Source organism: Ictalurus furcatus, chromosome 18 (genome assembly GCF_023375685.1).
Source record: "Ictalurus furcatus strain D&B chromosome 18, Billie_1.0, whole genome shotgun sequence".
Taxonomy (NCBI): Eukaryota; Metazoa; Chordata; class Actinopteri; order Siluriformes; family Ictaluridae; genus Ictalurus; species Ictalurus furcatus.
Genome location: NC_071272.1, coordinates 14,633,519 through 14,659,904, shown reverse-complemented (window position 1 = coordinate 14,659,904; position 26,386 = coordinate 14,633,519). Strand labels below are relative to the sequence as shown.

At 37.8% G+C, this 26,386-nt stretch overlaps 2 protein-coding genes across 3 annotated transcripts in view; both read left to right on the top strand.

The window, feature by feature from the left end:
- Positions 1 to 962: 962 nt before the first annotated feature.
- afap1l1b (actin filament associated protein 1-like 1b) lies at positions 963 to 22,268 on the top strand. 2 transcript variants are annotated; one of them, XM_053649075.1, is made up of 19 exons: positions 963 to 1,086; positions 10,611 to 10,736; positions 10,853 to 10,942; positions 11,034 to 11,122; positions 11,675 to 11,786; positions 11,904 to 11,990; positions 12,569 to 12,759; positions 12,863 to 13,042; positions 14,444 to 14,536; positions 14,628 to 14,706; positions 15,387 to 15,542; positions 16,125 to 16,336; positions 16,450 to 16,595; positions 16,908 to 16,980; positions 18,540 to 18,651; positions 18,737 to 18,904; positions 19,097 to 19,272; positions 20,482 to 20,610; positions 20,707 to 22,268. In XM_053649075.1, the coding sequence occupies exons 1-19, from the start codon at positions 1,065 to 1,067 to the stop codon at positions 20,731 to 20,733; spliced, it is 2,268 nt and encodes a 755-aa protein (XP_053505050.1). In that variant the 5' UTR covers positions 963 to 1,064; the 3' UTR covers positions 20,734 to 22,268. The 2 variants fall into 2 exon arrangements, with proteins under 2 accessions (XP_053505050.1, XP_053505049.1); XM_053649074.1 differs by lacking the exon at positions 963 to 1,086 and adding an exon at positions 5,978 to 8,382.
- Positions 22,269 to 24,896: 2,628 nt separating this feature from the next.
- Positions 24,897 to 26,386, top strand: part of grpel2 (GrpE-like 2, mitochondrial) — a 10,988-nt gene continuing 9,498 nt past the window's right edge. Inside the window, exon 1 of the mRNA XM_053649081.1 lies at positions 24,897 to 25,016. Coding sequence (XP_053505056.1) covers positions 24,937 to 25,016 — 80 coding nt within the window. The 5' untranslated portion in view covers positions 24,897 to 24,936. The remainder of the gene's footprint in view (positions 25,017 to 26,386) is intronic.

The following is a 26,386-nucleotide window of genomic DNA, read 5'->3' as shown; positions in this document are numbered from 1 at the left end:
CTTCAACCAGCCCAAGAGAACACATATCACACCCCTCTTCATCTCCCTCCACTGGCTTCCTGTAGACACCCGCATCAAATTCAAGGCCTTGATGCTCACCTACAAGACCTTGTCTGGAACAGCACCCCCCCTACCTCAACCCTCTCCTGAAGGCTTACATTCCCTCATGCAATCTGCGCTAAATCAACGACTGACGCTTAGTAGTACCTACTCAGTGTGGCTCAAGGTGCCTTTCAAGAACATTCAAACTAACTGTTCCTCAGTGGTGGAATGAACTTCCAACCTCAATCCGGACCGCAGAATCTCTCACCAACTTCAAAAAACAGCTAAAGATCCACCTCTTCCCTGAACACCTAACCAACCCATACATTTAAAAAAAATAAATAAAAAATAAAAAAATTACTCTGGTACTTACACCTCTACTCTGCACACTTTGCTTCTTCTGGAACTCAATTAATGGATCTTGTGTGGTAGCACTACTTGTATTGTTCTCTGCTTGATATATCGCTTTGCTTGTATTTTCTCATTTGTAAGTCGCTTTGGATAAAAGCGTCTGCTAAATTAATAAATGTACAAGTAACGCCCACAACAAATATGGTTAGGGTTAGGGTTAAGATTAGCAAAATTTATTAAATTCACCCGCCTGTCATCGAGAGGGTGTGGAAATGTTGTGTAGTGTGATTTGCTAGTAGGCGTTCCTTGTACTGGGCGTTCCTTGTAATCGGCGTGGTTTGTAGTCTTGTAGGATGCAGACAGAGCCTTCTTGGTAAGAGTCTCAAGACTAGGCAACACTACAAACTGACTTACCACTACTGAAAACATTAATGGAGAAACTTGGCGTGCTCTAGGACCCTGCGCTTTCGATCACTCTCTCTCTCTCTCTCTCTCTCTCTCTCTCTCTCTCTCTCTCTCTCTCACTCACTCTCTCAGCGCGCGCTTCTTCACATCAGCACAGTGTTGTGTTGGACGCTGCCGCCGACAGTGACGTGGGCAGGGGATTGTATTAATAGTGGTTCCATGAGTAGTAAAATAAAAAGAAATTAAATTAATAATTTAATTTCATTATGGAGATTTCGGAAACCAACTGTAAGTACCTTCTTTTTTTTCTTAAAACATGCTATTTTCTTTCTTTCCCTTAATATAGGTTAAATGATTTAGGCTATAGGTTAATATAACATTCATCGTCTATTCTCTAATAATTAATATCTGTGATTAGGCCCACACAGTTTATCTGTTTATCTGATGATGATGATGTAATCAGAGCGACACCTGGACAGAGGGACCTGTCAGAGGTGATGATGTCATCACAGTGCAAGCTCAGAAAAAAGAGAATCCCCCCACCCCACCCCCAACAACTTTAGTGTGGATCTTTTTCATAGAAATATGCATGGAGTTTACCTAAATGACCTAATCAGTGTCCGTTCATGAACCTTAAATAATTTTTAAAGGTGTCCACTTTTCCAGGTGTAAGATACATTAAAGGTAAAAATACCCTAGTACTACCCCAGTGAAAGGAATGTTACTGCTGTTCTTTTATGACAGTGTATGAACAGCTTACATTTAATCACTGGGATTCATATATTACTTATATTTTATTAACAAAAAATAAGTCCCGATCACCGGTTTGCTCCACTTACTATAATATATTTTTTATTCATTTACTGTGCAGTGATGAATATCATGGATAGGTGCTCACCTGGAGAATGTCATGTAGAGGAATCAAGCTGAAATGATATTTAAAAGAAACACAAAACCCAGTAGTAGTCAGGTGAGATGAGATTATAATCTATTTCATGGCTGGCTGACTGGTATAAATGCCCTCCCTCTCTTTCAAGCAAAAAATACATAAAAATAAGGTGTGATTTAAGTATTTAAGCATCCGATTGCCCGATTCAGATTACGACAATATTCTGATTCCCCAAATTCACATCCCTGGAATATACCTGTTTTAATCGGAAATTTGTTGCACCTTATTCAGAATCCACAGAAATCAGATATATGTGCATGCTCAGTCCGCAAGGATTTGTGGGTGCTAACAGATGCTTATCTGTAATGGCGTATTTAACTCAGGCATACTCACAACAATCATGTATACAGGAATATTCCACTTCCTGTACACATATAAGCATTGTATTCGGAATATGGCTGCAACCCGAATACAGACCTTAAACGGAATTTGATGTGCATGTAAATGTAGTCAATGTCTTATTTGGTGTTAACGTAGTCAATGTCTTATTTTCCATCCATTTTCCATACTGCTTATCCTACACAGGGTTGCAGGGGAGCCTGGAGCCTATCCCAGGGAACTGGGGGCACAAGGCGTGGGACACCCTGGACAGGGTGCCAACCCATAGCAGGCACAATCGCACACACACTCACACACTACAGACAATTTGGAAATGCCAATCCGTCTACAACGCATGTCTTTGGACTGGGCGAGAACATGCAAATTCCGCACACGCAGGGCAGAGGCAGGATTCAAACCCCCAACCCTGGAGATGCAAGGCAAATGTGCTAACACAGAATGAAACACCCCCTAGATTTTGTGACCATCAGGTCTGATTTATTTAAGCCCGCTTCACTGACACACCCATAACACATCATCAGTAGTATATAAAATAAGAAAACAGTAGTGTGGTTTGAACTACAGAGCTGCTAATGTTAATGCACTTTCTGTTTGCATTACCTCCTATTTGGAAAAGACATGACATGATTATGGATTTGACATAAAAAGACATAAAAAGACATGACATGATTATGGATTTGACATAAAAGAATAATCATCATGAATGCTGTTGCCTGTCTGTTTGTTCAACGAGTGTATTAGTGTGTGTATGTGTATTAGTTTTATGCTCGGATAAGAACCTGTGCTATAAAGCTCAACCATGATGGTCTCTTTGTCAGCTAATTTGGATGCAGTAAACATGGAGTGTTGATCAAAGATGTGAAAAAGTCCCATCATTAGTCATACACTTAAATGGAAATGCACAATACGAATAACCCTGTTTCTTTAATCCTTAATTATAATCCTTTTGGTCTAATCCCCCTCACCCTGGTCTTAGCTTTGACCTAGCTATCAGTTTCCAGTCTGATTAAGGGTCAGGGCAGTGTGAAGGCTATTTACGACCTGAGAGAAAACATCCTTCCTTCTCATGTGGGAAATCCGCTGTGGAGAGCACGTGCAAGTGGCTGGTTGTGTGGAAGTGGGGAAAAAACAAACTGTCAGCTAATTGCCTGTTACTTGTTTTAGTTACTGATTCATTTGAAAACTTCCTCTTGAGTCTTCAGGTTTTCCATTGTTGATGAATAGGTAAAGATCTGTTGCTGTGGTCATCAGTCCTCACTTCATACATTTCATCACTTTTTTTTACTAAACCCAGTTACACTAAAATAAGATTAACGTTTGTATTTATTTTTTTCTGCAATGGACTAATCTGATAACGTGTAAGTGTGGACATCATGTGATGAACCATGCTGAATTTAGCATCACCTTTAGACTCATCACATGACATTGAATCAAGTGGCTTTCAAAGCAAGTACATTTATTTCCATTTATTTTCTAGACACTTTTGCCCATTTATATGTGAACAAATCAATAATCTAGATGAGCAATTAAGGGTTTAGGGCTTTTGTTCAAGGGCCCAATGATGACTAGGACTCAAAGGTTTTTTCTCAAGGGCCCAATTGTGACTCACAACCTTCCAGTTACTAGCACAGAACCTAAACCACTGATCTACCACTTAAATGATAGGGTGAGGCTTCACAAATTAACATGCTTTAAAAAAAATCTGATTATTTGCTATGAAGCAAGATGTTTGCATTGGCAGAGTATTTTTAAACTAGTCTAGTTTGCTGTAAAAACCCTGTCATTAACTCTCCTGTCCGATGCTCCTCTACGGAAAATGTTCAAAGAGTGAGCATGAGGCAGCGTAATTCCTGCGCTAATGGGCCTCTGTTAACATTTGTTGCTGTTCCCATTTTTGACCACTCTTAATACTCTATAGAATGCTAAATGAAGCAGTGAGCATGCTGCCCCACGATTGTGTATCATCTAGAAAGCTCAGCAAATCAGTGGAACATCTGCTTATATCTGTCGAAGCCAAAATTATGAGGATTAACAACTGTTGAACATATATATGCTCATATATATGGATAAGCAGCCACTGTTTTTAATATTTAGCATGTGCCAAAGTAATCACATTATATTTCAAACCATTTATTGTATTACCACTCAAATGTGTCATGTTTCAGCCGCTGTTGTGTATCACCATTTATACCAATATAGAAATAGTATTGGAATACTGCATATTATAACATACTGTATTTTTTCTGTTATAGTGCAATTTCAATTGGGTATGTGTATTTTTAAATTCACATGTACTTGGAGATAAATACATACTGGATATACATAGATAAATAGTCCTATTCATATATAAATGATGTAAACTATTTCTAGGGAATACCTTATCAAAATAGTATATTTTTGCATAATTCTCCACATGTCTTAACTAGTGTGCATTTTGAAATGTAAGATACACAAATAAAAAATAAAATAAAATAAAAAACACAATACACTTGTAAAATAAATAAATAAATAAATACAAATGGTCAATAAAAAAATCCACATCCAGTATCTTTTGATAGTAGCTGTTAGTCTGGACAGCATATTTGACATGTACGTGTGTTGGGGGAAAACCCCCCCAAAAATCTAAACACACATCAGATTCAGTGACATCCTTCAGAATTTATAGGCATTGCAAAGGCATGTCTGTAAAACATTTTTGCTGATAGTGAAGGCCTGGTTGGATATTTGTACTCATGTCTTCTCCACATTGCACGCATCTATAAATACCCACAGTTAGAGAGAGACAAAGGCTCCACTCATTTGCTGCCTGCAAGCCCTGATGGGTCTACACAGGCCACACACTGTCTCTTCCACTCGCATTCCTCAACTCATGAAGGAGAGGACGTCGGCTGTCAAGAGTAGCTCTTCTATATAACGCTTTAAGGGTTAGTGGACGCCATGACTCGCCAAGCTCTGGCTGAAATGGTCTTTGTGTTCTCACTGGTAGCCCATGTTTGACTCATGTCTTCAAAGAGTGGAAATCAAAGCAGAACATCACAGGGGTTGACTGCAGATTACTGGCCAATGTGTCAGTGCTTTTCAGATGTTGTAAGACGCTTGAGCTGTCGTGATGTTGGGAGTACTGAACTCCATCAACAGTTCTCCCTCATGAGTGCCAGGGAGAGGTCAAATGTAATTAAACTGGAAATATTCTCTGTGCAGAAATTCTTTTGCTTGCACTTGGCATGCTAAGGTATAGGGAGTTATTTAAGAGGGTACAGCGGTGTATCAAAGTTATGTCCAAGTGGCAAAGTGAAGTGGCACCACCATGTTGTGTGTTGTCCCAGGCTGCAATGGCAGAATATTTTAGTTAATTTGGTTAATTTGGTGAGGGGGACATAGTGGCCTAGTGGTTAGCACTAAGGGGTTCGAATCCCATCTCTGCCCTGTGTGCGAGGAGCTTGCATGATCTCCCAGTGCTTCGGGGGCCTCCTCTGGATACTCCGGTTTCCTCCCCCAGTCCAGAGACATGCATTGTAGGCTGAGGGTTCCAAGTAGAAAATAACTGATATTGGAGTTGAAATGCAATTGATATGGCACATTTGAAGCACAGCAGTTGCCACCCTGTGCCATTCATGTGGTCACACCCCCGGGGCAGTCAGGGGAAAGGGTCTGTTTTGGTAGAGGTTGTTGTGAATAGACTTTACTTGTATAAATATGACTCTCACGATTGCAGTGCCGAGTCAAGCACAGACAAGCACAGCAATTGCTAAATGTTCTTCACAAAGCATAGAGTGTCTTACATGAAACATTACTCTGACATTAATCTCTTTAAAATATAATTAGTGTGAAGTGGCTCAAAACAGCTGTTAACATTATTATTAGTATTATTTCTCCCCATAGAGATATTTATTAGACTGCCATAATCATATTCTGCTTTCAAGTTTTGCACTCATTTCACAGTTCAGATCATTCTTTTTCCCAGGATTGCTGAGCCAATAATGCCTACACTATAATCCCCAAAAGCTTCCATCCCCTCCCTTTTCAGTTATGTGGCCTGTTGCTTGCCTGTAATTGACTCCACCCAATAAGTTGTCATTCACTAACTCTGAAGGACTCAGCATGAAATTATGCCAACCGTCTGCTCAGGCTGCCATATGACCTTGAGTGGTGTGTACAAAAGCCCCTACAATGCACCACTCCCACATGTGTGCATTCAGGAGCTTAGTGCACGTGACGTTCACCCGCAGAATATAACTTGAACAGCTGCTCAGCCTCCTTAGGGACTGACTGGCATTCTGTATCTAGTGCTTGTTAATTCGGACATATCCAACTCCTACTACCTAATGATCAATGGATAACACCAGTAAAAAAGCGTGTCGATATTTTAAAGTGTGTAATCATATTTAACAGGGCTTAGACAAATGAGAGGCATTGGTCGTTAAGGGAGACCCTCCATCATGCCTGTCATTTTAGTCATTTAAAGAGCAGAGGAATAGGAAGCAGAAGGTTGGCATTGATAGAAAGTGCTTTCGTCAGCTCAGACAGGAAACCACAGCTGCAGGACATATCCTCTGACCCACAATGCCAGTAGTTCTGGATATCACAGCTGCTCTGGACTGCCTTACTTCTTGAATGTGTTTTGTGTGTGTGTGATTGAGCGAGTGATTGTTGGTGCTGCATGTTTGAGTTCTCCACATTGCATTGTCTTTTTTCCTCAAGAGTGATCTCAACTGCCTATTTTTGGTCTTCATAATAGCACATTGTTGAAGGAGACCTCAGGCTAGGATTTTGGTCGAACCATTCGTCATGCTTAAACTGTCACCTTATAATTTTGTTTTGGGATATATGTAGACAGACTTTCTGTGTTTGTTCAAGGCTGGCCAAAAGATTTAGAAAGTCTGTGTTGTTTAAATGTGGGTTAAGAGAATGAGCTTTTATCTGAAGCTTTTATGTTTTTATCTGAAATGAAGATTTCTAGAGTAGCGCCACTGGTATAATGTATAATCACATACAAATAAATGAACTTTAGCTTAGCTGACTTCTGCAAGTCCGACCTAGTTTCTGGACTTGCTCAGTGGGGTCCAGATGATGGCCAGGGGCTGGAGGGTGTTGTGTGGGAATGATCGTCCCTCACAAACAGGACGGTCACTCCCTCGTCCAAGCCAAAGATTGCACTCCTAGACAATAGCCCTCTGGAGAGTTGTAGCTGTGGAGTTGTGATCGTGCCATATTCAAGGGAGATATCCCACTCTCTGCTCTCTGAGCTTCCGCCCACTATTCACCTTCATCCTTTCTCCTTTGGGCTTCCACCCACATGAGCACACTTCCATTTCCTTCTTTCAAGGAGAGAGGAAAACCGAGTTCTGAGGAAACAACCTGTTGTCCATTAAGCGTTCTCAGTGCCAAACAATGGTAAAGAGTCTTCACTCGGATTTCAAATAAGGACATTCTCCGAGAACACTCAGCATTTGTTTGCTATAGACATCTGTTTTTAAAGGGAGAGTCTTCAGAAGTCCATGAGTATTCTACAATATGTTGTATAAGTAGAACATATATAAGAAATTTTGACATTATGTATAAACCATCAGCGTAATCAAGTTACAGGTCCAATTTTACTCTTTAGTCATTTCACCCTCTCATCCAAATCAAGTCTAAAATTCACTATTCGCTGCTACTAAACTCGAGTCCTGAATGGGGACCAGGGTGGATGGGGCTGAGTTTAAGTTGCCTTAATGAATTACATTCTATAAGGAATAAAACACTTTCAGGTGTGTCATTTTATTGGGAATTAATCAACGGCAGGGTGGTGTGATATGGCCCGAGGAGAAGCAGATTACTGGCACCACCCTGAAGTTGGTTGTTTTCCTGTAACAGTAAATCCGAGGCTTATAAGCTTGAATCCAAGTCAAGTTACAAATCATAAAAATTGTGACTGATGATTTTAGACTTACATAAAACTGTGAGATTCTGAGTGTCTTTGAGTAAAGAAGTAAAGAATTTTGAGTGAATTTGAGTAAAGAAAATTAAATTTTGTTCATTTAAAAACAGAAATTGTTTCTCTCTTATATTTTGCCACAGGAAGAGGACAGACATAGTAGGAAGGGAGGGGTGGTTAAAATAGTGAGCAGGACCCTGATAATGCCATAATGAAGAGGTATTGAAAGATTATGACTAGCTTGACTTAATACAGAGAGAGAATCCAGTCCTACACCGGCACATTTCACGGGAAAGTTTCAGGTTTATAATAGCATGTCTGACTGCACATCGTTTTTGGACAATGGTGATCTCCTCATCCCCGTCAGCTGTTGAGCCTGGTAAGCACTAAATAGATTGCATGCTTTCTCTTCTTGGCAGCTTTGTGCTTTCTCAGTGAAGAGACTAATGCTTGATTTGAAATGCCTCTATGAAGTACAGAAACTGTGGACTGGTTTGTCCTGGGTCTGGATCACTGTGTCCTTCAGTGACCTTTTCATTGATCAGACAGATAAAGCTCTATTATTGATAGGTTCCATTGTTTTCCCAAAATCACAGAAGTTTTGTGGGATTCTGGGATTTGCCTTAAACGGGTTGTGTATCTGACATGTATTACATAACGTAATTTTTTAAAAAACGTAATATTTTAAACAAGAGAGAGACAGAAACAAATGGTAGTGAAAATCCAAAGAAAGCATCCATTATCCTAAGAATTAGGTAGCTTGGAAATCTTATACATTTCATATAATTCTGATGTAAACAGCACTGCTTTCTCTGTTGTGGGGCAAACACTGTGTGGCTGGGATTTAAATCTGTTCCCCAGCCAACTGCAGACTTTCCTAAACTGAACTTTTGAATATATCTCAATCACAAATAAATTTCTAGCACTCATGTTCTAAATCTGGTTACCCCCAAAGGGAGAAAATTGCATTCAAAGATTTTGTTCCACACTCAGATTGTCTAAAAACAGCTTTGAATGAGCATTTAATATTTTATAAATAAAATTACTGCTTATAAACATGACCATGAAAACCATGTCTATCATCATATCATACCAGCCTTTATTCGTAGTCTACAGACTGACAGGCTATTCAGAGGTCCCACCGATCCAGCAAGAATTATCCATTCATCTTCAGTAAGCTTGACATCTTGTTTACATCTTCTTGACATCTTGTTGGAACCAGAGCCAATCTTGAGAACATTGGGCGTGAGGCAGAAATACATCCAGGATGGGACACCTTTCCATCACAATGTACCATGCACACTCATTCACACTTAGGGCAATTTATCATAGCCAGTCCACCTACTAGTACATTTTTGGTAGGTGGGAGGAAACCAGAAACCGGAGGATAACATTAACTGGTAAAGAGATGCAAATTTTTTTGAGACTGATTAAAGTTTGTGGTGGAAAAGAACCACAATGCTAATATCTGTGTTAAATGTTTAGCAGCACAGTAAATTCACAAAGTATAGATTTACAGTCAGTGGTCAAATTGGAAAAAGAATTTGGTGGATTCAAATGAGCATGTGTAGGTGAGATGTTGATTATGATTAGCCAGATAATGTTTACCATACAACTAGCGCTACCAAAACGTCTGGCAACAAGTTCTTGCTATGGTAGCTTAGCTAGCAATCCTGTTTGTGGAAATGCAGCTAGCAGTGTTGTTTTATTCAACACGTCACTTTTGTCTCATCACATGTCATTAAAAGGTTCTGGAAATTCTGGGGGGGGCAGGGGGGGGGGGTAATATAATACCCTAATTCTGTAAAAATATAAATCCAAAATATGGATGGGATTAAAATATCAATAATAAACATCCTATCTGATACAAAAACATTAATCCAAAGGGGATAGCTAAGATGCAAAATCAAGCCCAGTTTACAGTTAACCTGGATTACTATGAATGTAGCAGGATTTACCAAAAATAAATGACTGGCTGGTGTGTTCTTTCCTGTGTTTGTTAGGAATTTCATAACAGTGCTTCTATTGTGAACTGTGCAGAGTTTTGGATGAACACTGACATATGAACCCAATTCAGGTCATGCCCATATCACTGGCTGTTTATTGCATTAAGCCACATTTATTGCTTTGGTTTAGTTTTCTCCATCGGCCAGCCAAAATATCCAGATGTCCAGTTTCGACAGCTGAAGACCTTTCCCTCACTGCCATGCTGCTGGCTAGTGCTTTTAAGGGTTGAAAGCAAATACATTTATTATTAGACATGCATAGATGAACTGTGTTGCATGTCTAGTTTTCCTTACAGCACTCCTATTTTGAAATCTTGAAGCCTAGCTAGATGCGATACTGGTAAGAAAAAAAAACCTGAGATGCATGAGGAAGAAACCTTGAGAGAAACCAGACTCTTCTGACTGACACTGGATAGTGGGATTAGAAACCATTACACTTCTACAACCATATACTATAAAGTCAATCAGTACTTACTGTGTTGAAAGGATGTTCTGTATTAGCGTGTTTGTGTATAAGAGTCCTGGGATGAGCACAGGGCAGTCTTTCTGATTACAGCAGCAGTACTTAGCTACAAATCTACACTTATCCTTCTTTCCACAGCCATGGAGCACCTGGTAAAGGAGATAAACGTGCTTCTGAAGCTACTGGAGCACGAACATGTAAGTTCAGCCACCGCAGAGAAGATGAGCATTGTCAGGAACCTGTTGGGACAGTTAAAGCCATCAGGTAAAGAAGCAAATATCACTGATCTCTGTTGTTCAGTACGTTGTGACATAAGAAGATGATGTAACACATTTTCATGTCAATTGTAATATATAGTAGTCACATTCTTTTTTACAAAGCGTATGTGACTGGAAGCGACTTCATTTATATGAACACGTCCCTCTACGGAAATGGTACCAGCTTTGTCGAATCACTGTTCGAAGAATTCGGTATGTTTATTTAACTTACGGTTATGTAATGTTTTTTTTTCCTATGGGTTAGTTAAGTGACTAAAATTGTTACACTAATCTCTGCGTTAAGACTGTGACCTGAAGGAGCTGAGAGATTCCCCTGAGGAGCTGAAAAAACAGGAAGAGGAAGAGACATTGAAACACTTACCCACCAAATCAGTAAGACACATTAAACCTGTAACCAACCAGCACAGCGGTTATTTAGCAGTTATATACCCAGTAAATCTTGTATAATGTTGTACTTGCACTCTTGATTTAGCGTAAGTAATCAGAATTATTCAAATAGATTGCCACAAACAAAGGCAAAGTGTAAGTGCAGACAGTGTGGACATAATGTACATAACCATCTATTGTAAGATATATTGCAAAGACTGGGGATGGAAGAATGTCTGTAATCGATATACATAATAAGGGAGTGGATAATGTGTGTACATTAGAAACGCATGTGCACCACATTGACCTTGTATCCCACGCAAAGACTGAGAAAAAGAAGAAAAATGCATCTCCCTTTTGCAATGGTCAAATATTTGGGCTAGTTTCAGGTCTTTTGTATGTCTTTATTTATTTATTTTTTAAGATGTATGTGTGTCATTATTAATGTCATACTTCTCCATCAAATATATGGTCACAAGCCACTGCTGGTATACAGTATATTTATTTGAATAATGTAGTCTTCTAATGTACCAAATGTGAATGTAACTTATTCCTCAGAGCCCCACTGACACACCCCCTCCACTGCCCACCACACCGCCTCCTGAGGATTACTATGAGGAGGCTGTTCCACTTGAGCCAGACACCACGCCTCAGTACATCACCACCCACAGTCAGTGCTTTCCTATTATCTACTTACAGAAATCACACTGCAAGAATGAAGATAATAAGCTTGATACCAGTATTAACTCTACATTAGCTAACTTTACGATGTTGACTTCAACTACAGGAAACCCAAGCCCAGTTGAGGACGAGGATGCATATTATGAAGATGCTGATAAGAACTATCCATTAACTCGCATAAATGGGCCTTCCTGTAAGAAACAAGAAGTCTTTGTGTTTTGTCTTTTTTGTGTCTGTTCATGAAAAATCTTACTATGGAAATATATTTGCAGTGTTTTGTTTTGAAAATGTACTTTAAGTCGAATTGAATTTGCATCCAAGACTGTAAAACTAGATTCAACTTGTAGTTAAATAAAAAAAATGTTCAGATATACAATACAAATGGAAATTGTAGCACATTTCTGTACACAATTGAAATTCAGTTTATTCAGATTCAGTTGTCGACATTTCGGCCAATCAGTGCTCAAAAAATTTATGAATGTAAATTTGATTAACTGAATTTGAAATGTGTTTGAATTTAAAATTTGACATCTGACTTTTAAAATAGAATGTCTGATTGGGAGTATACTTTATTGTTACCATAAAAATACATTTCAAATGTAACTTTCTGCTTTATTTATACAAATTTACAAAATTAAAATCTAAATCTTAGTGGCACAAATATTCCAGAAAATCTTTTGTATTTTACACAGTGTTTTCAAGATATGTTTTTTTTTTTTTTTGAAGCAAAGTAAAATGTTACATATTTCATTTAATTATTTGTCTTTCCAGACAATGACTCGGATGCCCTGAGTAGCTCTTATGAGTCGTATGATGAAGAGGATGATGAGACGAAAATCAGAGAGAGGTCAAGTCCTGCAGGCCCGGTAAAAGACTGCCGCAAATTTGCCTTCCTACTGCGTAAGAAGCGCTTTGGCCAATGGGCCAAACAGTTAACCGTCATCCGTGAGAACAGACTACAGGTGAGCTGACCTCAATACGCACTAACAAATCACAGCATGTTTAATAATACACACCTAATCGGAGCAGTGTTGGAGAATATTCAATCAATCCTTTCCTCTGTAGTGTTTCAAGAACCCGAAGAACCGAACACCACACATTGACCTGCCTCTGAATCTGTGCAGCGTTGTATATGTGTGTAAAGATGGGAGACGCAAGAGGCATGAGCTTAAATTCTCCGTTCCTGGAGGAGAAACTTTGGTGTTAGCTGTACAGAGCAGGGAGCAAGCTGAGAGCTGGCTTAAGGTAATTCAAATAGCCTGAGCATTTTGATGTCAGTTCTAAATAAATCACAACATTTGTTAACAGCTTTTTTTTTTTTATTAAATAAATGGACTGTGCTGGGAAACAAGTCTCTCAGGAAACATACATTAATCTCTACCTTGACTATGTGCATACGTTTTGTAAACATGTTCTGGGATCAACATCCTTTTATTGTTCTTGAAACAATGTACATTTTAACCAGTTCCTAGCACCTGATGTCATCAGTGTGCGCCACTTATTCACTTTATCCATTCCTGAAATGGTTCCAGACAGCAAAGCAATGGTATAGCTGTGTATTTCTTTTCATAAAATGAAACAGAATTGAAGCAAACATTGAAACATCAACCACTCAGCGGCAGCTGATCATTTAAACTCAATTGAGCACTAACTAACTAATAGTTAGTATAGGTAATATGATCTAAGCTAGGCCTTATATGATCTAAGATAGCCTGCCCTATAGCTTTGCAGTATATAGTAGTTGTGAATCCATATTACTAAAAATCCTCATTTAAATTAATAATGAAAAAAGTGCAGCTTGAAGAGTGTAAATTAATTAACAGTTTTTTTTTTCTTCAATTTTTAGGAATTGAAATACTGAAGCCCAACAATATATTTTTCTGGAAAACAGTTAATTTCCAGGGGAAAATCTAATGTTAGCTACACACTACTAATAGTGTTTTTTTTTACCGGCTGGACTGGCATGACTTGGTTTAGGGAATGAATTGTGATCCAGCCTATAGTCATTATCCTGCAGGTTGCTGGTAGAGAAGTGATGCCTTTGACTGGAGACGCTTCTCTACTGCACCGGAAAAGCATTTGCCTTATCATCAGGAGATTATGAGTTTAAATCCTGATGGTGCTACTGCCATCAGTGGCCAGGAGCAAAATTGACCGTGTTGTCAGGGTTGGAGCACTGTCTACCCTGTCAATCACAGCAACACTAGACGTTGGGCGTGATGCAAAATAAGTTTGAAAAGATGTACTTGGCTGGCTTTACGTCCTTCCTTCCAGGAAATGTGTTAGCCATCACCCTCCCCAGTTGGTAGCTGTTCTATGATAACGGAGCACTGGCTGGTGGGTGGGAATTGGCAAGTGACCAAATTGGGGGGAAAAAAGGTGTGAGTTGCTTTCTTTCTGTTTTATTTCATTTATCATCGAATAAGGGTTGCACGTTGCAGACAGCTTTCTTGTATCAAATCCTGGAAGTGTATATTTATACATGGCCTGATTAAATCCACCATGTATCAAATTGTCAAAGAATTTCACAGAGGCTTCTACTGGTTAAAATGTATAGACTATTGTAGATATAATTGTTCGTTAGTTGTAGGATCCATGACAAACATGGGTTATACAGTTTTCTTCTTTATGACTAAACCTGTTTAGGCCATTCAGGAAGTTAATACTGTGGCAAATGGCACCACTGGACCAGAGAGTTCCTCATCCCCCATGACTCAACGCAAGACAGAACTGGACAAGGTAAATCACCGACAGACCACCTACTGATGCAATACAGACTAAATGTTTTCTCAAGAAGTCCCCAAGTGCAGTTTTCTGTCTCTGAATGCAGATGATGCTTACTGATAAACATACCTCAGATTCTGACAGTGTTGCCAATGGAGATTGTTCACGGGAGAGTGGTGAAAACGGTAAGCACTCATTATGTATTTATTACTGTGCATTGCCTTGTTGGGTGTAGATACAGGCCATTTATTAATTATCATTCAGATTTTTCTTGTTTAATGTACAGTGTTCACAATGTTAAGTTTACAATGTTTTGCTTCCTTGCAATAACCATGAAATCAAAATGGAAGTTTTGTAGCCTTTTTTGTAGAAGTTTTGTGGCTGAGAACAAAAAGGATCCTTGAAATGATATTTGAAATGAATTAAACAAAAGCTTTTTTTAACGATGAGCAAAACACAAACCAGATACTACTCTACAGCTATCTACAGTATTTATACTTCAGAGGAAAAAGTTGCACCCCCCCCCCCCCCCAAGAACCTCGTGTGTGTTCCAGATACAACCTGCTTCCCCTGAATTGTGTGTATGACCTCAGTCTGAGACAATGGCAGGAGGGACAGAGGAAGGATGTAACTGTTTGGCTACATGCTTTTTTGTCTTTGTGTTATGTGCAGTTAAAGGATCATAAAGTTTGATGTATGTGTTTTGTAGTTTTTGTTTTGTTTTGTTTTTTTTAAAGGCTTTTTCACAGATTTTTTTTTTTAATTCACAGAACTAAAATGCTTAATAGACAACTATTCAGTTTGGTTCCCTAAAGCCATAAGCAAGTCTTCACATTCCTGACTTCACTTCTCTTTGCTCCTGAAGGGAAGGGGAAAAGGGGGGCTTTCTCTGAGCTGACTGGCTCCATGAGTCGTGCTGCTGGCCGAAAAATCAACCGTATAATCAGTTTTTCAAAGAAGAAGCCTCCTCTGCCTGGGGATACCAGCAACCTGTCTCACACTGATGACAACCCACGCTGTGGTGAGGAAATCTCCTAAGAAATACTGCACCTTCAGCACAGTCAACATGCTATAATCAGGACAAATCCTTATATTACTCTTGCACCAGCATATATAATTGTGCAAGAGTTTGGGTGGCTATTTTGTGGGAAAGTTGTGGAGAATATTCTTGGCTCCTTTGTTTTGCCAAATAAATATATTCAAGAGAAGAAAAAAAAACATTCTCTTGCATTAAAATTTTCTTGGCTCTCATTACCGCAAGTAAAATTTAGTGAGTATTTTGTTATTCAGAGCAGGTAAGCTCTGAATAACAAGCAATAATAAGAAATTGGAAGAAGAACAATAAACAACTGAGTAAAATCTATTAAATTTGGCTAGATTTCTTTTTAATTATCTTTTAATACTTATGTAATCAATTGTGATTAAACAAATAGCTACAAAATGATACGTAGTCGCTCAAATTTTAGTTGAATTGTACTGAAAATCTGTAAATCTCAGGTGTTCATTAATGCAAAACAAATACATGACAATCTGTTTTGTTTTACAATGTGGTAATTGCTTAAATGTATCAGCTCTTGATATGAAAGTATTTCTGTCCTTGCAGGTTATCTGAATGTCCTGGTTAACCAGTGCTGGAAGGAGCGTTGGTGTTGTGTGAGGAGCGGCACTCTGTATTTCCATAAAGACCGAGCAGACGTGCACACTCACGTTAAAGCTCTGGTCCTTCATGGGGTCGAGGTCTTACCTGGTTTGGGGCCCAAGCACCCTTTTGCTTTTCGTATCATGCGAGATGGCAGTGAAGTGGCAGCTCTGGAGGTAGCTACAATACACTGCCATTTGCCATATATATTTCTATAGTACATAGTACACATTTCCCATTTGCTTATAATAGGATTTGATTTGTTTGAATGTAAATCTGTGTGTCTCAGGCGAGCTGTTCGGAAGAGATGGGCCGTTGGCTTGGTGTGCTTTTGGCAGAAGCGGGTTGTGCTACAACCCCAGAGGCTCTGCACTACGACTACGTGGACGTGGACACAATCAGCAGCATCAGATCAGCAGCTCGGCATTCTTTCCTGTTAGTAGAGCTTCTGTCGTGTTTGCTTTAAGAGTAATGCAGTGAAGCAGAAAGCTCAGAAAATGAAGATGAACATGATACAAGACAGTCAATTTAATTCAGTTCAATGTATTTACAATAGATTTTCAAACAGTGCCGGTTCTACAGAAATTATAAAGCCATCCATAAGTTGCATACAGTGTGTTGACAGCAGGGAAAAGTTAAACCTGTGCACTGAATATTTGTTCATTTGACTGTATCAGTAATGCTCATGGAGTTACCTGAGAGCAACAATGATATTAGTTACACAATTATGTGCTCTGATTTTTCTAGCTGGGCCACTTCCTCCAGCAGTGCCTCCACAGACTCTCGCACCTACGATGAAGTTCCTTATGAAAGCGTGCTGGTATGTAAAATATGTTAAATGCAACATAAAACTGTTGGAGTTCTTCCTTTCAGGATGGTCACCTCTCTTTTAACAAACTCAACACCATATGATTCAAGCGCTATGTTAGAAATGATCAAAGTTTTTAATGGAACAGCAACAGATTGTTGAAAACAGCGAGGCCAATTGCCTTTACATTGTTGTGATACGTTGAAATCGGGTACAATGCTAACATTTCAGTGTCTTCCAAAGCCTTCTTTTGTTTCCTTTACTTTAGCACAAAGGCCTCCAAAGTGCATTTTTGTTTTTTGGCAGTCTTATCTAAGAACTGGTATTTTCTAGCCTGAAAATAATCATAACAATGAAAAGCACCTGAAAGCCAACAATATCCATATACAACTCAATAGGAGACATTTTTGCATCTCTGTAATAACTGTTGTTGTGAAACACAGTTTGAGGTCAATTCTTATCTTTACAACTTATACTTTAGATAAAGATCCTTCTTTTATTTACAGTATGTGTGGCGGTCTTGTGTTTTGCTCAAGATGACGTTTTTCTGCCTATAACATACTTTGAGATCTCAACTTTAAGAAACTGTACATATCTGTCACCAAAATGATATGAAAGTTGTATTTAATTTTTATATACTTTAGTTTTTAAAAAGTTTTTTATTTTCTTTTTTCTTGACTTGGCCATTTTCCTGCAAGGATGTTGAGTAAGGTTTAACAAAACCTGTAATAACACCAGTCAGTCTGTCTAAAGATGACTAAAACCTCGCTAACTAAGTGTGATTTCCTCACACAGTGAAGGTCATGCTTTGAGCAAGTTATTGGATAGCCACGTGCCTTAGCAAAACGGACATAAGACTAATCAATTCGGTTTGTATTCAGTTACTGGCTGTCAAATCGGGAATTGAATCAGATTGCAAAGGTAAATGTGATTTTACCTTTTCGCCTTTTTCACTGTTCGGGGTAACCAGACTTCCCATCCATCCATCCATTTTCCATCCCACTTATCCTACACAGGTTCCTAGGGGAGCCTGGAGCGTATCCCAGGGAACTGGGGGAACAAAGTGGGCGACACCCTGTACAGGCACAATCGCACACACATTCACACACTACAGACAATTTGGGAACAATTTGGGAACCTACAACACTTGTCTTTGGACTGGGAGAGGAAACCGGAGTACCCAGAGGAAACCCAGCAAACTCTGCACACAGTACTTCAAAAAACTTTACTTCTGGTTGAGACACATGCAAAAGAGTAACATATTTCAGAACATATTACAGTATAAAGTGTCAGAATTTCACCATGCAAAGTGTTTTCACAGGTCTCCACACATATATTGTGAAATGATGATTACTAATAAGTGTAATACTTTGCAGCATGTTAGGCAATATTCTTTCTCATGTCGATTCATCTTTACTCCACATACAACTGCCTTCTTGATAAATCCTATTTCAAAACCTTTTATTTCTTCTGTTCTTGATATCTCTCATATATTCCTGCTCTCTTGTCTTTCTGCTCTCTCTACCATCTTGACAACTCTACCTTCCTCTCTGTAATACTGGCTTTAACAGGTAGAGGAGGCTCAGCCTAAATCAGGGACTCAGATCAAGCGGCGCTCTTCTTTCTCCAGCGCTGATAGGGTAAAGAGTAACTCTGAAGTCACAGTGAAAAGACACGGCTCTTGTGAGTCTCTACTTCTTATGTGCCATTTAATAATCCAGGCTTCTGGATGAATACCAGTCACCTATCTTACCTCTTTCCCTCTCAGCTGTGAATCAGTACGGTAAATACGGTAAGACGAGAGCAGAAGAGGATGCGCGGCGATATCTGAACGAGAAAGAACGGCTCGAGAAAGAGAAGGAAGAGATCAGAAAAAAGCTGGTGTCACTACGTAAAGAGAAAAAGGAGGTGAAGGAGCAGCTTAAGGACGCCACGGGTAAGACTGACACTATGTGTAATTACACAACCTTGCTAATTATACAGTGTGTAAAGAGTAGAAATACTGTGAAATTGGTCAACAACGATGATCATAGACTTAAAAAGGATACTATAGCATGTGCTGGTGCCACCTACTGGCAAAAAAAAATTATATACAATTTTAAAAATTCTTTGTTTGCTATGTGAATAGGTAAACAGCAGAAGGATTTGGAAAAGCGTCTGGCTCAGCTTGAAGAGAGCTGCAGAGGGAAGGAGGCTGAGCGAGTGGATCTGGAGCTTCAGCTCACTGAGGTGAAGGAGAATCTGAAGAAGTCTGTGGCTAGTGGTGGGCTGGGAGCTCCTGCTGAGACCAAACCTGCAAACAAGGTATGTGTGCTTCCAGCACTGAACACTCAGTATGGTATGAAATAAATTTTGGTATGAAGATTTTTCATAAAAAAGAGGTATGAAAAATCACAATCGCTGTGTACAACACAAATTTATAGATTTTTTTTTAAAAACTTGAATTGGAATTTGCTAGATAAATAAACTTTTTGCACTAATCTGTCCCATCATGCTCATAGAACAGAAAGATGACACATGAGCAGATAGCAGATAATACATGGCTACCGAGGACAGAGTGAGAGTTTCTCTCTCCATTTAAAATTTGTAACTGTTAATAAAATGGAGAATAAGATTAGAATATACAGTTGAGGTCATAAGTTTACATACCCCTTGCAGAATCTGCAAAATGTTAATAATAAAATAAATAAATCAATAAGAGGGATCATAAAATTGCATTTTGTTTTTTATTTAATACAGCCATGAATTTCACATAACAGATGTTTACATATAGTCCACAAGACACAATAATAACTGAATTTACACAAATGAACCAGCTCAAAAGTTTACATATGCTTGATTCTAAATACCGTGTGTCGTTAACGGGATGATCAACGACTGTTTTTATGTTTTGTGATAGTTGTTTATGAGGCCCTTGTTTGTCCTGAGCAGTTAAACTGCCAACTGTTCTTCAGAAAAATCCTCCAGGTCCTGTACATTCTTTTCTTTTTCAGCATATTCTGCACATTTGACCCCTTTATTTGAACATCTTTTCACACTGAGGACAACCCAGGGACTCGTACATGACTATTACAAAAGGTGCAAACATTCACTGATGCCTAAGAAAGCAACACGCTACATTAAGAGCCAGGGGGGTGTAAACTTTTCAATAGGATGATCGGTGTAAATTGTTATTATTTTGTTTAATAATCTCTTTTTTTTCATTTAATACTGCCGTTCAGAAGATAAATAAGATATTTACATGCTTCCCAGAAGACAAAATTATGCTTTTATAATAGCCGCTGCCATAGAAGATCAGTCAACTTTTGACTGATGGACCTCTAACCATTTTTGTTGGTGTTACAGTGCACTAATGTCTCTTTAGGGAATTAAAATGGTGGGAAGTAAAATGGAAAATGACCTTTTCTTGAACTTTATTATAAATGTACAATTCTGATGTACAAAATGTGCAAAACTGCATCTCTTGCTGATTTTGCTGTATACATTGGGAATTTATGCCTGTTTGTATCACAGGTTCATATCAGAAAAGTTGAAACTACTTATACTGAGTCCTCTGTACCTGTGAACTGTGCCTCTGAGATGCGTAAGCGTCCTCCCTCCATCTGTGCGTCCACCAGAGGAAATGTCATGCAGAAAGCCAAGGTACTGTTAGAAAAACTAAAGATTAAGCTAACAAATTTTAACTTGCAATACCACAAATACTGCAAATATTCTGTCTTGTTGTCTTTCCAACTTTAGGAATGGGAGTCAAAGAAGGGGACTTAATATTGACTGGATGTAAAGTCTGTAAGGATTGTTTGGGTATTTGAAGATACTTCAGTGGACCAGGGATTCAGCAACTGATTGTGTTCTTTTTAACATATATATGCCCAAAAAACTACTGATCCATCTGTGGCTTTCTAGACCCCTTCCCTGTCACTCTTTCTCCTATCTCTCCAGCTCTATATTTCAAAGGGAACATTTTGGATAACTGCTCATTACCTTTCACCCATACTGTCACCTAATTACCTAATCTTATACAAACTGAGACATCTGTACGGCTATTGAGCTTATTGTCTTATCCATTATCTGATGGCTCAAGAGGACACTTAATCATTAGTCGCCATTATCTAAAGAAAACATCATCTGAGACAGTGGATAGTAATAACACTCTTCTGACCAGTGCCTAAAAACACATACAGTATTCATACACACATTACAAAGGCAGAAAGCACATTTGCTTATAATAATAATCATTCATTATATGGGCATATAAATTACACGAGAGGACTAGAAACGAACAGACCCTTTTGGAGAAAACAAATCAAAGATGCTGAAATGTCTTTTGAAAAGAAAAAAAAGATTGTAAATAAAAAGTGCATTGTAGGACTAGAGCAGAAAATAAGACGTTTTACGTTTATAGAAAATATAAGAAGGCTTAAAAAAAAGGGAATGAGATTTTATACAAGCAGCAGTGTATCTTGTCTGTATGTACAGCACTGAACTTACTAAATCCCCCTATTTGGAATGGAATAGAGTGTCATGGCGTCTTTCTATTATACACAATCTCTGTATCTAGTGAGTCATTTTGAGAGGTTTGTTTCCTTTCTTTTACACTATGGCACTTAATTGATCATGTTTATTTATTTATTTTTTACAATGTACATAAAACCATATTCATAATCTCAGTGTTGATATATGAGTCCGTGTCTCCAAGCAAATATGTATAAATGTTTCTTTTTGAACAAATAAATATGAGTTCTAATGCTTTACAATAAACTGTTCGGTTCCATTTCTCAAGGCCATTGTGAATAAGTCACAACACATCACAAAACGAATTAAAAAATGCCTTGGCACCAAAGTGCCAAGTAAAATGACAAATTGCAAGATACATGTATAAATATGTGAAAGTAACAATACAAAATTAAAGTGAAAATAAATGTACAAATTAATATTATTTATTCATTAATTTATTCATAGCCACTGTGCCACTCTGTAAAAAAAAAACATAAAATAAAAAAAAATAAAGGAAAATACTAATGAGCAGATAAATTATAAATAAAATTCAGTAAAATTGTTAGTCAGCTGTGTGTATGTTTGGTCTCACTAGCAATGTGTAAAGACCGAGAGAGTTGCTCTTGCATTGTTCTCATTGACCAAACATTGATCACCATTGTTCCCAATGACTAAACCCCAAACACATTGGTTAACATTATTCTCAACGACAGAGCACTTATCACCATTGTTCTCAAAGGCCAAACACCATTCTTGATAGTAATGATAGTATTTTGTAAATAAGTAAATAGTTAGTTTGTGGTGCCAGAAAGACTCTTTCTTTCTATAGGCCCATATCATTCATCATGTCATTTGGATTAACCATTAGAGAATTAAAATGAGCCTATTGTTTGTTTAACCAAAACTGCTCAAATATAGAGTGTGGTAATGCAAATACATATGATGTATTAGCATAGTCAAAGAAGTGGGGGGCTGCTAGGACTGAATTGCATCAGTAACAGTTACTTTTAAAAGTAAAGACAGCGAGTAACAACACATAATCAATGATTAAAACAATGGTGTATGGTTGCACCAAATATATATTTTCAATTATTTATTTAGTAAATTTGTTGAGGAAATGTATAATTTGAAAAATAGATTAGCCAGCCAAGGACACTTACACTGAAGCCTCTAAAGCAGAGATGCGGCTCACACATATGGCAACAATAGCAAACAGCGTGCAGAAAAGAATGTCTAATTTTCTTTTCAAGTAATATTTTAAAGAAAAATAAATGAATGACACAGATACTAAGGTTAAGGATACGACTGAACAGACATAAGCCAACAATGGTAAAGTTGGCTTCACAGTTGCATATTTCTATTATTTTCCCTAGCTTTCAAATGGAAGGCTCAAAAAGGCTAAAACATGTATATTGTTATTCACAACCAAGACAATCAACTACAAATAGTTTTTTTCTAGTAATTGACGCTGTACAAAATCATGAGAATATGTTCATTTCTATGTAGATCCATAATAAAGGGCCTTAAATGTGCTTAAGGTAATCAATGTAATAAATTAATTCATTTGAATTCTATGTACAGTATATCACAATGTATTTAGCATATACCCATGTTTTGATTTTTTGTTTCTTTTAAATTTATATTAAATATGGGTAATTTGTATCTACTGTACTATATGTGCAGCTATTGCAACATAGAGACCTAATTGTGTTACTACTCTGATTTATAGAAGAGATAAAGTACATAAATTGATTTTACAAAGAATGTAAACAAAGAAATTGCTCCCATTAATGGGTTGTTATAGATAGATTTTTTTTATTCAGGAAAAAAAAAGCTTCTAAATGGATATTATGCACCTTCTGTAGAATACACTACACATCTCACTTTAGCTAATTGAACTGTTACTGAATTTAATACATTTTATTTGGAAAAATATTCAATAGCTTAAAAACAGCTGAACATATTGATCTGAACCAACCTGAACAATTTTATGCATCTACTCTACAGAGTATACTAACTATACCGTTCACTTTGGCAAGTTGAACTGTTACAGAATTTAATAGATTTTTATTTGGAAAAAAAATTAAATAGCTTGAAATCTTGAAAATTCAAGATGATTGTTGTGCCATAGAGTACACTACACCTCACATTTTCACATTCTTAGATTTTTGATGATTTTATTTTATTGGGAATTAAAAAAAAAAAAACAACTCCTAATGCTCAAGACTACTGTTCCAAAACAAGTTTTGCCATATTATGCTCCTTCTCTACAGTAACCTATACTATTCACTTTAGCAAGTTAAATTGTTACCACATTTTAATGCAGTTTTATTTGATATAAATAAATAAAATAAATCAGTAGCTTCAGAACAGTCAGGACGATTGTTCCAAAAAAAGTTGTGCTATAATATGCACCTTCTCCAAAATAGACTACACCTCACATTTTCACATTCTCAGATTTGTAATAATTTTTTTTAATAATTAAAAAATAATTTTTGATCAGTTGACCCATGCTGAAAAAAACAACAACAACAGAACAATAGAAACCATAGCATATATTCTAATGGTTTCCACTACAAATACCATTACAAAACACCACCTAACCACTAAAACCATTACCTTTACCATTATTGGTCCTTAATGGAATCCACTAGATATAACACGCCACTAATAGAAGGCAACAAATGACCAGTAGAGACCCACAGGGACCATTAGTGTTTCCATTAAAGTGCACCTATTATGGTTTTGAAACGTGCCTAATTTTGTTTTAAAGGTCTTATACAATACATTTACATGCATCCAAGGTCAAAAAACACTTTATAATGTGCTCATAATTTAAACTGTAGCATTAGCTTTTTCCCCCAGTGTCACAAACGACTCGTTCAATGATCCGTTCTGAAGGATTCTTTCTAAACTCCTCCTTTCAGATAGCATACTCTGCTCTGATTGGTCAGATGTACATTCACGAACAGCTATATAACACACTACATGAACGGTAATATTTGAAAAAACATAATAGGTGCACTTTAAAACTAATACAACTCCCATTATAACCAAATTCTATGAGGGTTTCTATGTTTGTTTGTTTTCAGCAAGGGCCACACTGCTCCGAAATGACTTGTAGAATATAATGTACCTGCTCTAGAAAATACTAGGAATCGATTCTCCTGTTTTAAATGACTAATTTAAATCATGTATTTATAGTACAATAGTTTTACGTGAAACTCGTGCGCTACCGACCAGAAATGAACTTAACTTGACCTCAGTCACGAGGCATACACAATTTTACATTCAGTTACACATTCCCGCGCGCCTATCAGACAACGCAGTCAAGTTGGCTGGTTTCAAATCCACAGCAGTGGCCCTGTTGTGTAGGAAGCGGTTGGTGAAGTGCGCACTCTTTAGGGAGTGAATGAGACACATCCGCGCCAACCCAGCGCCTGAAGTAGCATTAGCGAACCGAGCTTACGACAAATGGCCGTCTGCTTTCTATCTTTGTGTGGGAAAAAAGCAATCCTTTTGGGTAGTTTACCGACAAAATTGTTCAGAATCAGGTAAGAACACGCTTTTTTTTCTTGTTTGCAGGCGGATATAATTTCCTAATTTTTATCTGGCACATATTGTTGATTTTTTTAATAATCAGGCTTTAAGGCGTTGTTTATTTGCCTGTGTGACCTTCAATAACATTGATAACGGAGTTAATGGAGTGCGGGTTTATACGTAAATATAATATAGCCAAACGTATTTGTAAGCCACGGGGCGTTATCGTGTGTGTATATATGTTTATAAGTATACAAAACTATGAGTAAAATGATAAAACTAAACCTTGCTGAATATTTTCCGCATGAGGCTATTCGCTGAGGACGTGGAACACTATCTAACTAGCTAGCTAAATAAACAGAACCAGAACAGCTGACCAACTAACCAGCAGCTTTATACCAAATACAAGATGTCTAACTTTCCACAAAATAGTTTATACACGTAAGTTTATATGCGTATATATTTTCCCCTAATTTGAATTCAGGCCCAATGCTACACCAGCACCTGTCCGAATAGCATGTTTATTTCAAGGCCACTAAATTTACAGACGGTGCTAGTTAGCTGAGCCTCTCGGCTTAAAATAGACAAACTAGAGTTATTTGTTATGGGCTTAACAAAGGAATTTACCACAGATTGATTGCTGTTAATTTCCTGAATGTGTAAACGTGCGTTTTATGAGACAGAAATTTGATTTGGTTTCGTTTCTTCCTGTCTGGTCTACTTTTGGTAGAGAGCGGTTTAAATTTGTCACGAGATTGGATTTGATGCGGATTTTCACACAGCTGAAGCAATAGTAATGATGCAAGGTTTATTTCTAAAATTAAAACACACTGTTTTCAAATGGTACAATGTCCACCGGTTAAAAAAAAAAAAGCTCCACTAAACATGCTGAGTCTTTGGAATTGTGAGATTGTGGAAAAGATGAGCTCTTATCTCTAACTGTATAGTTTACAAGGTGTGTGTACCTAATAAAGTGGCACTCATGTGCACCCAGTGCTTAAAACTACCAGCAATACTGCTGTGCCTGATGCACTCAGACCAGGACCACACACACACACACACTATACCATGTCCCTGCTGTGCTGAGAAAGGAGCACCATGGGAGGTCCTTTTCACTTAATGGCCAGGGTAGTGGGGTTTGACAAATTGTTCATCATGACAAAATGACCCATTTTTTTCATAAATTCTATTCATGTAACACTTAACAATAGACAGTATGTTTACATGGACAACAATAATCCGATATTAACCCGACTAAGAAACTAGCATGTAAACAGCGATTATCGATGACCGTAATCCGACTAAAGTCATACTCGAATAAACACAAATGGAATTAAGACTTGTGGCGTATTCCTGTTTTATCGCATTATCAATGTGCATTACA

Coding starts and splice junctions, on each gene's coding strand:
- afap1l1b (XM_053649074.1), top strand. CDS start 8,346: ATGGTGATCTCCTCATCCCCGTCAGCTGTTGAGCCTG. Junction 10,737..10,852: donor GGGACAGTTAAAGCCATCAG/GTAAAGAAGCAA, acceptor TTTTTTACAAAG/CGTATGTGACTGGAAGCGAC. Junction 20,611..20,706: donor ATGTCATGCAGAAAGCCAAG/GTACTGTTAGAA, acceptor TTCCAACTTTAG/GAATGGGAGTCAAAGAAGGG.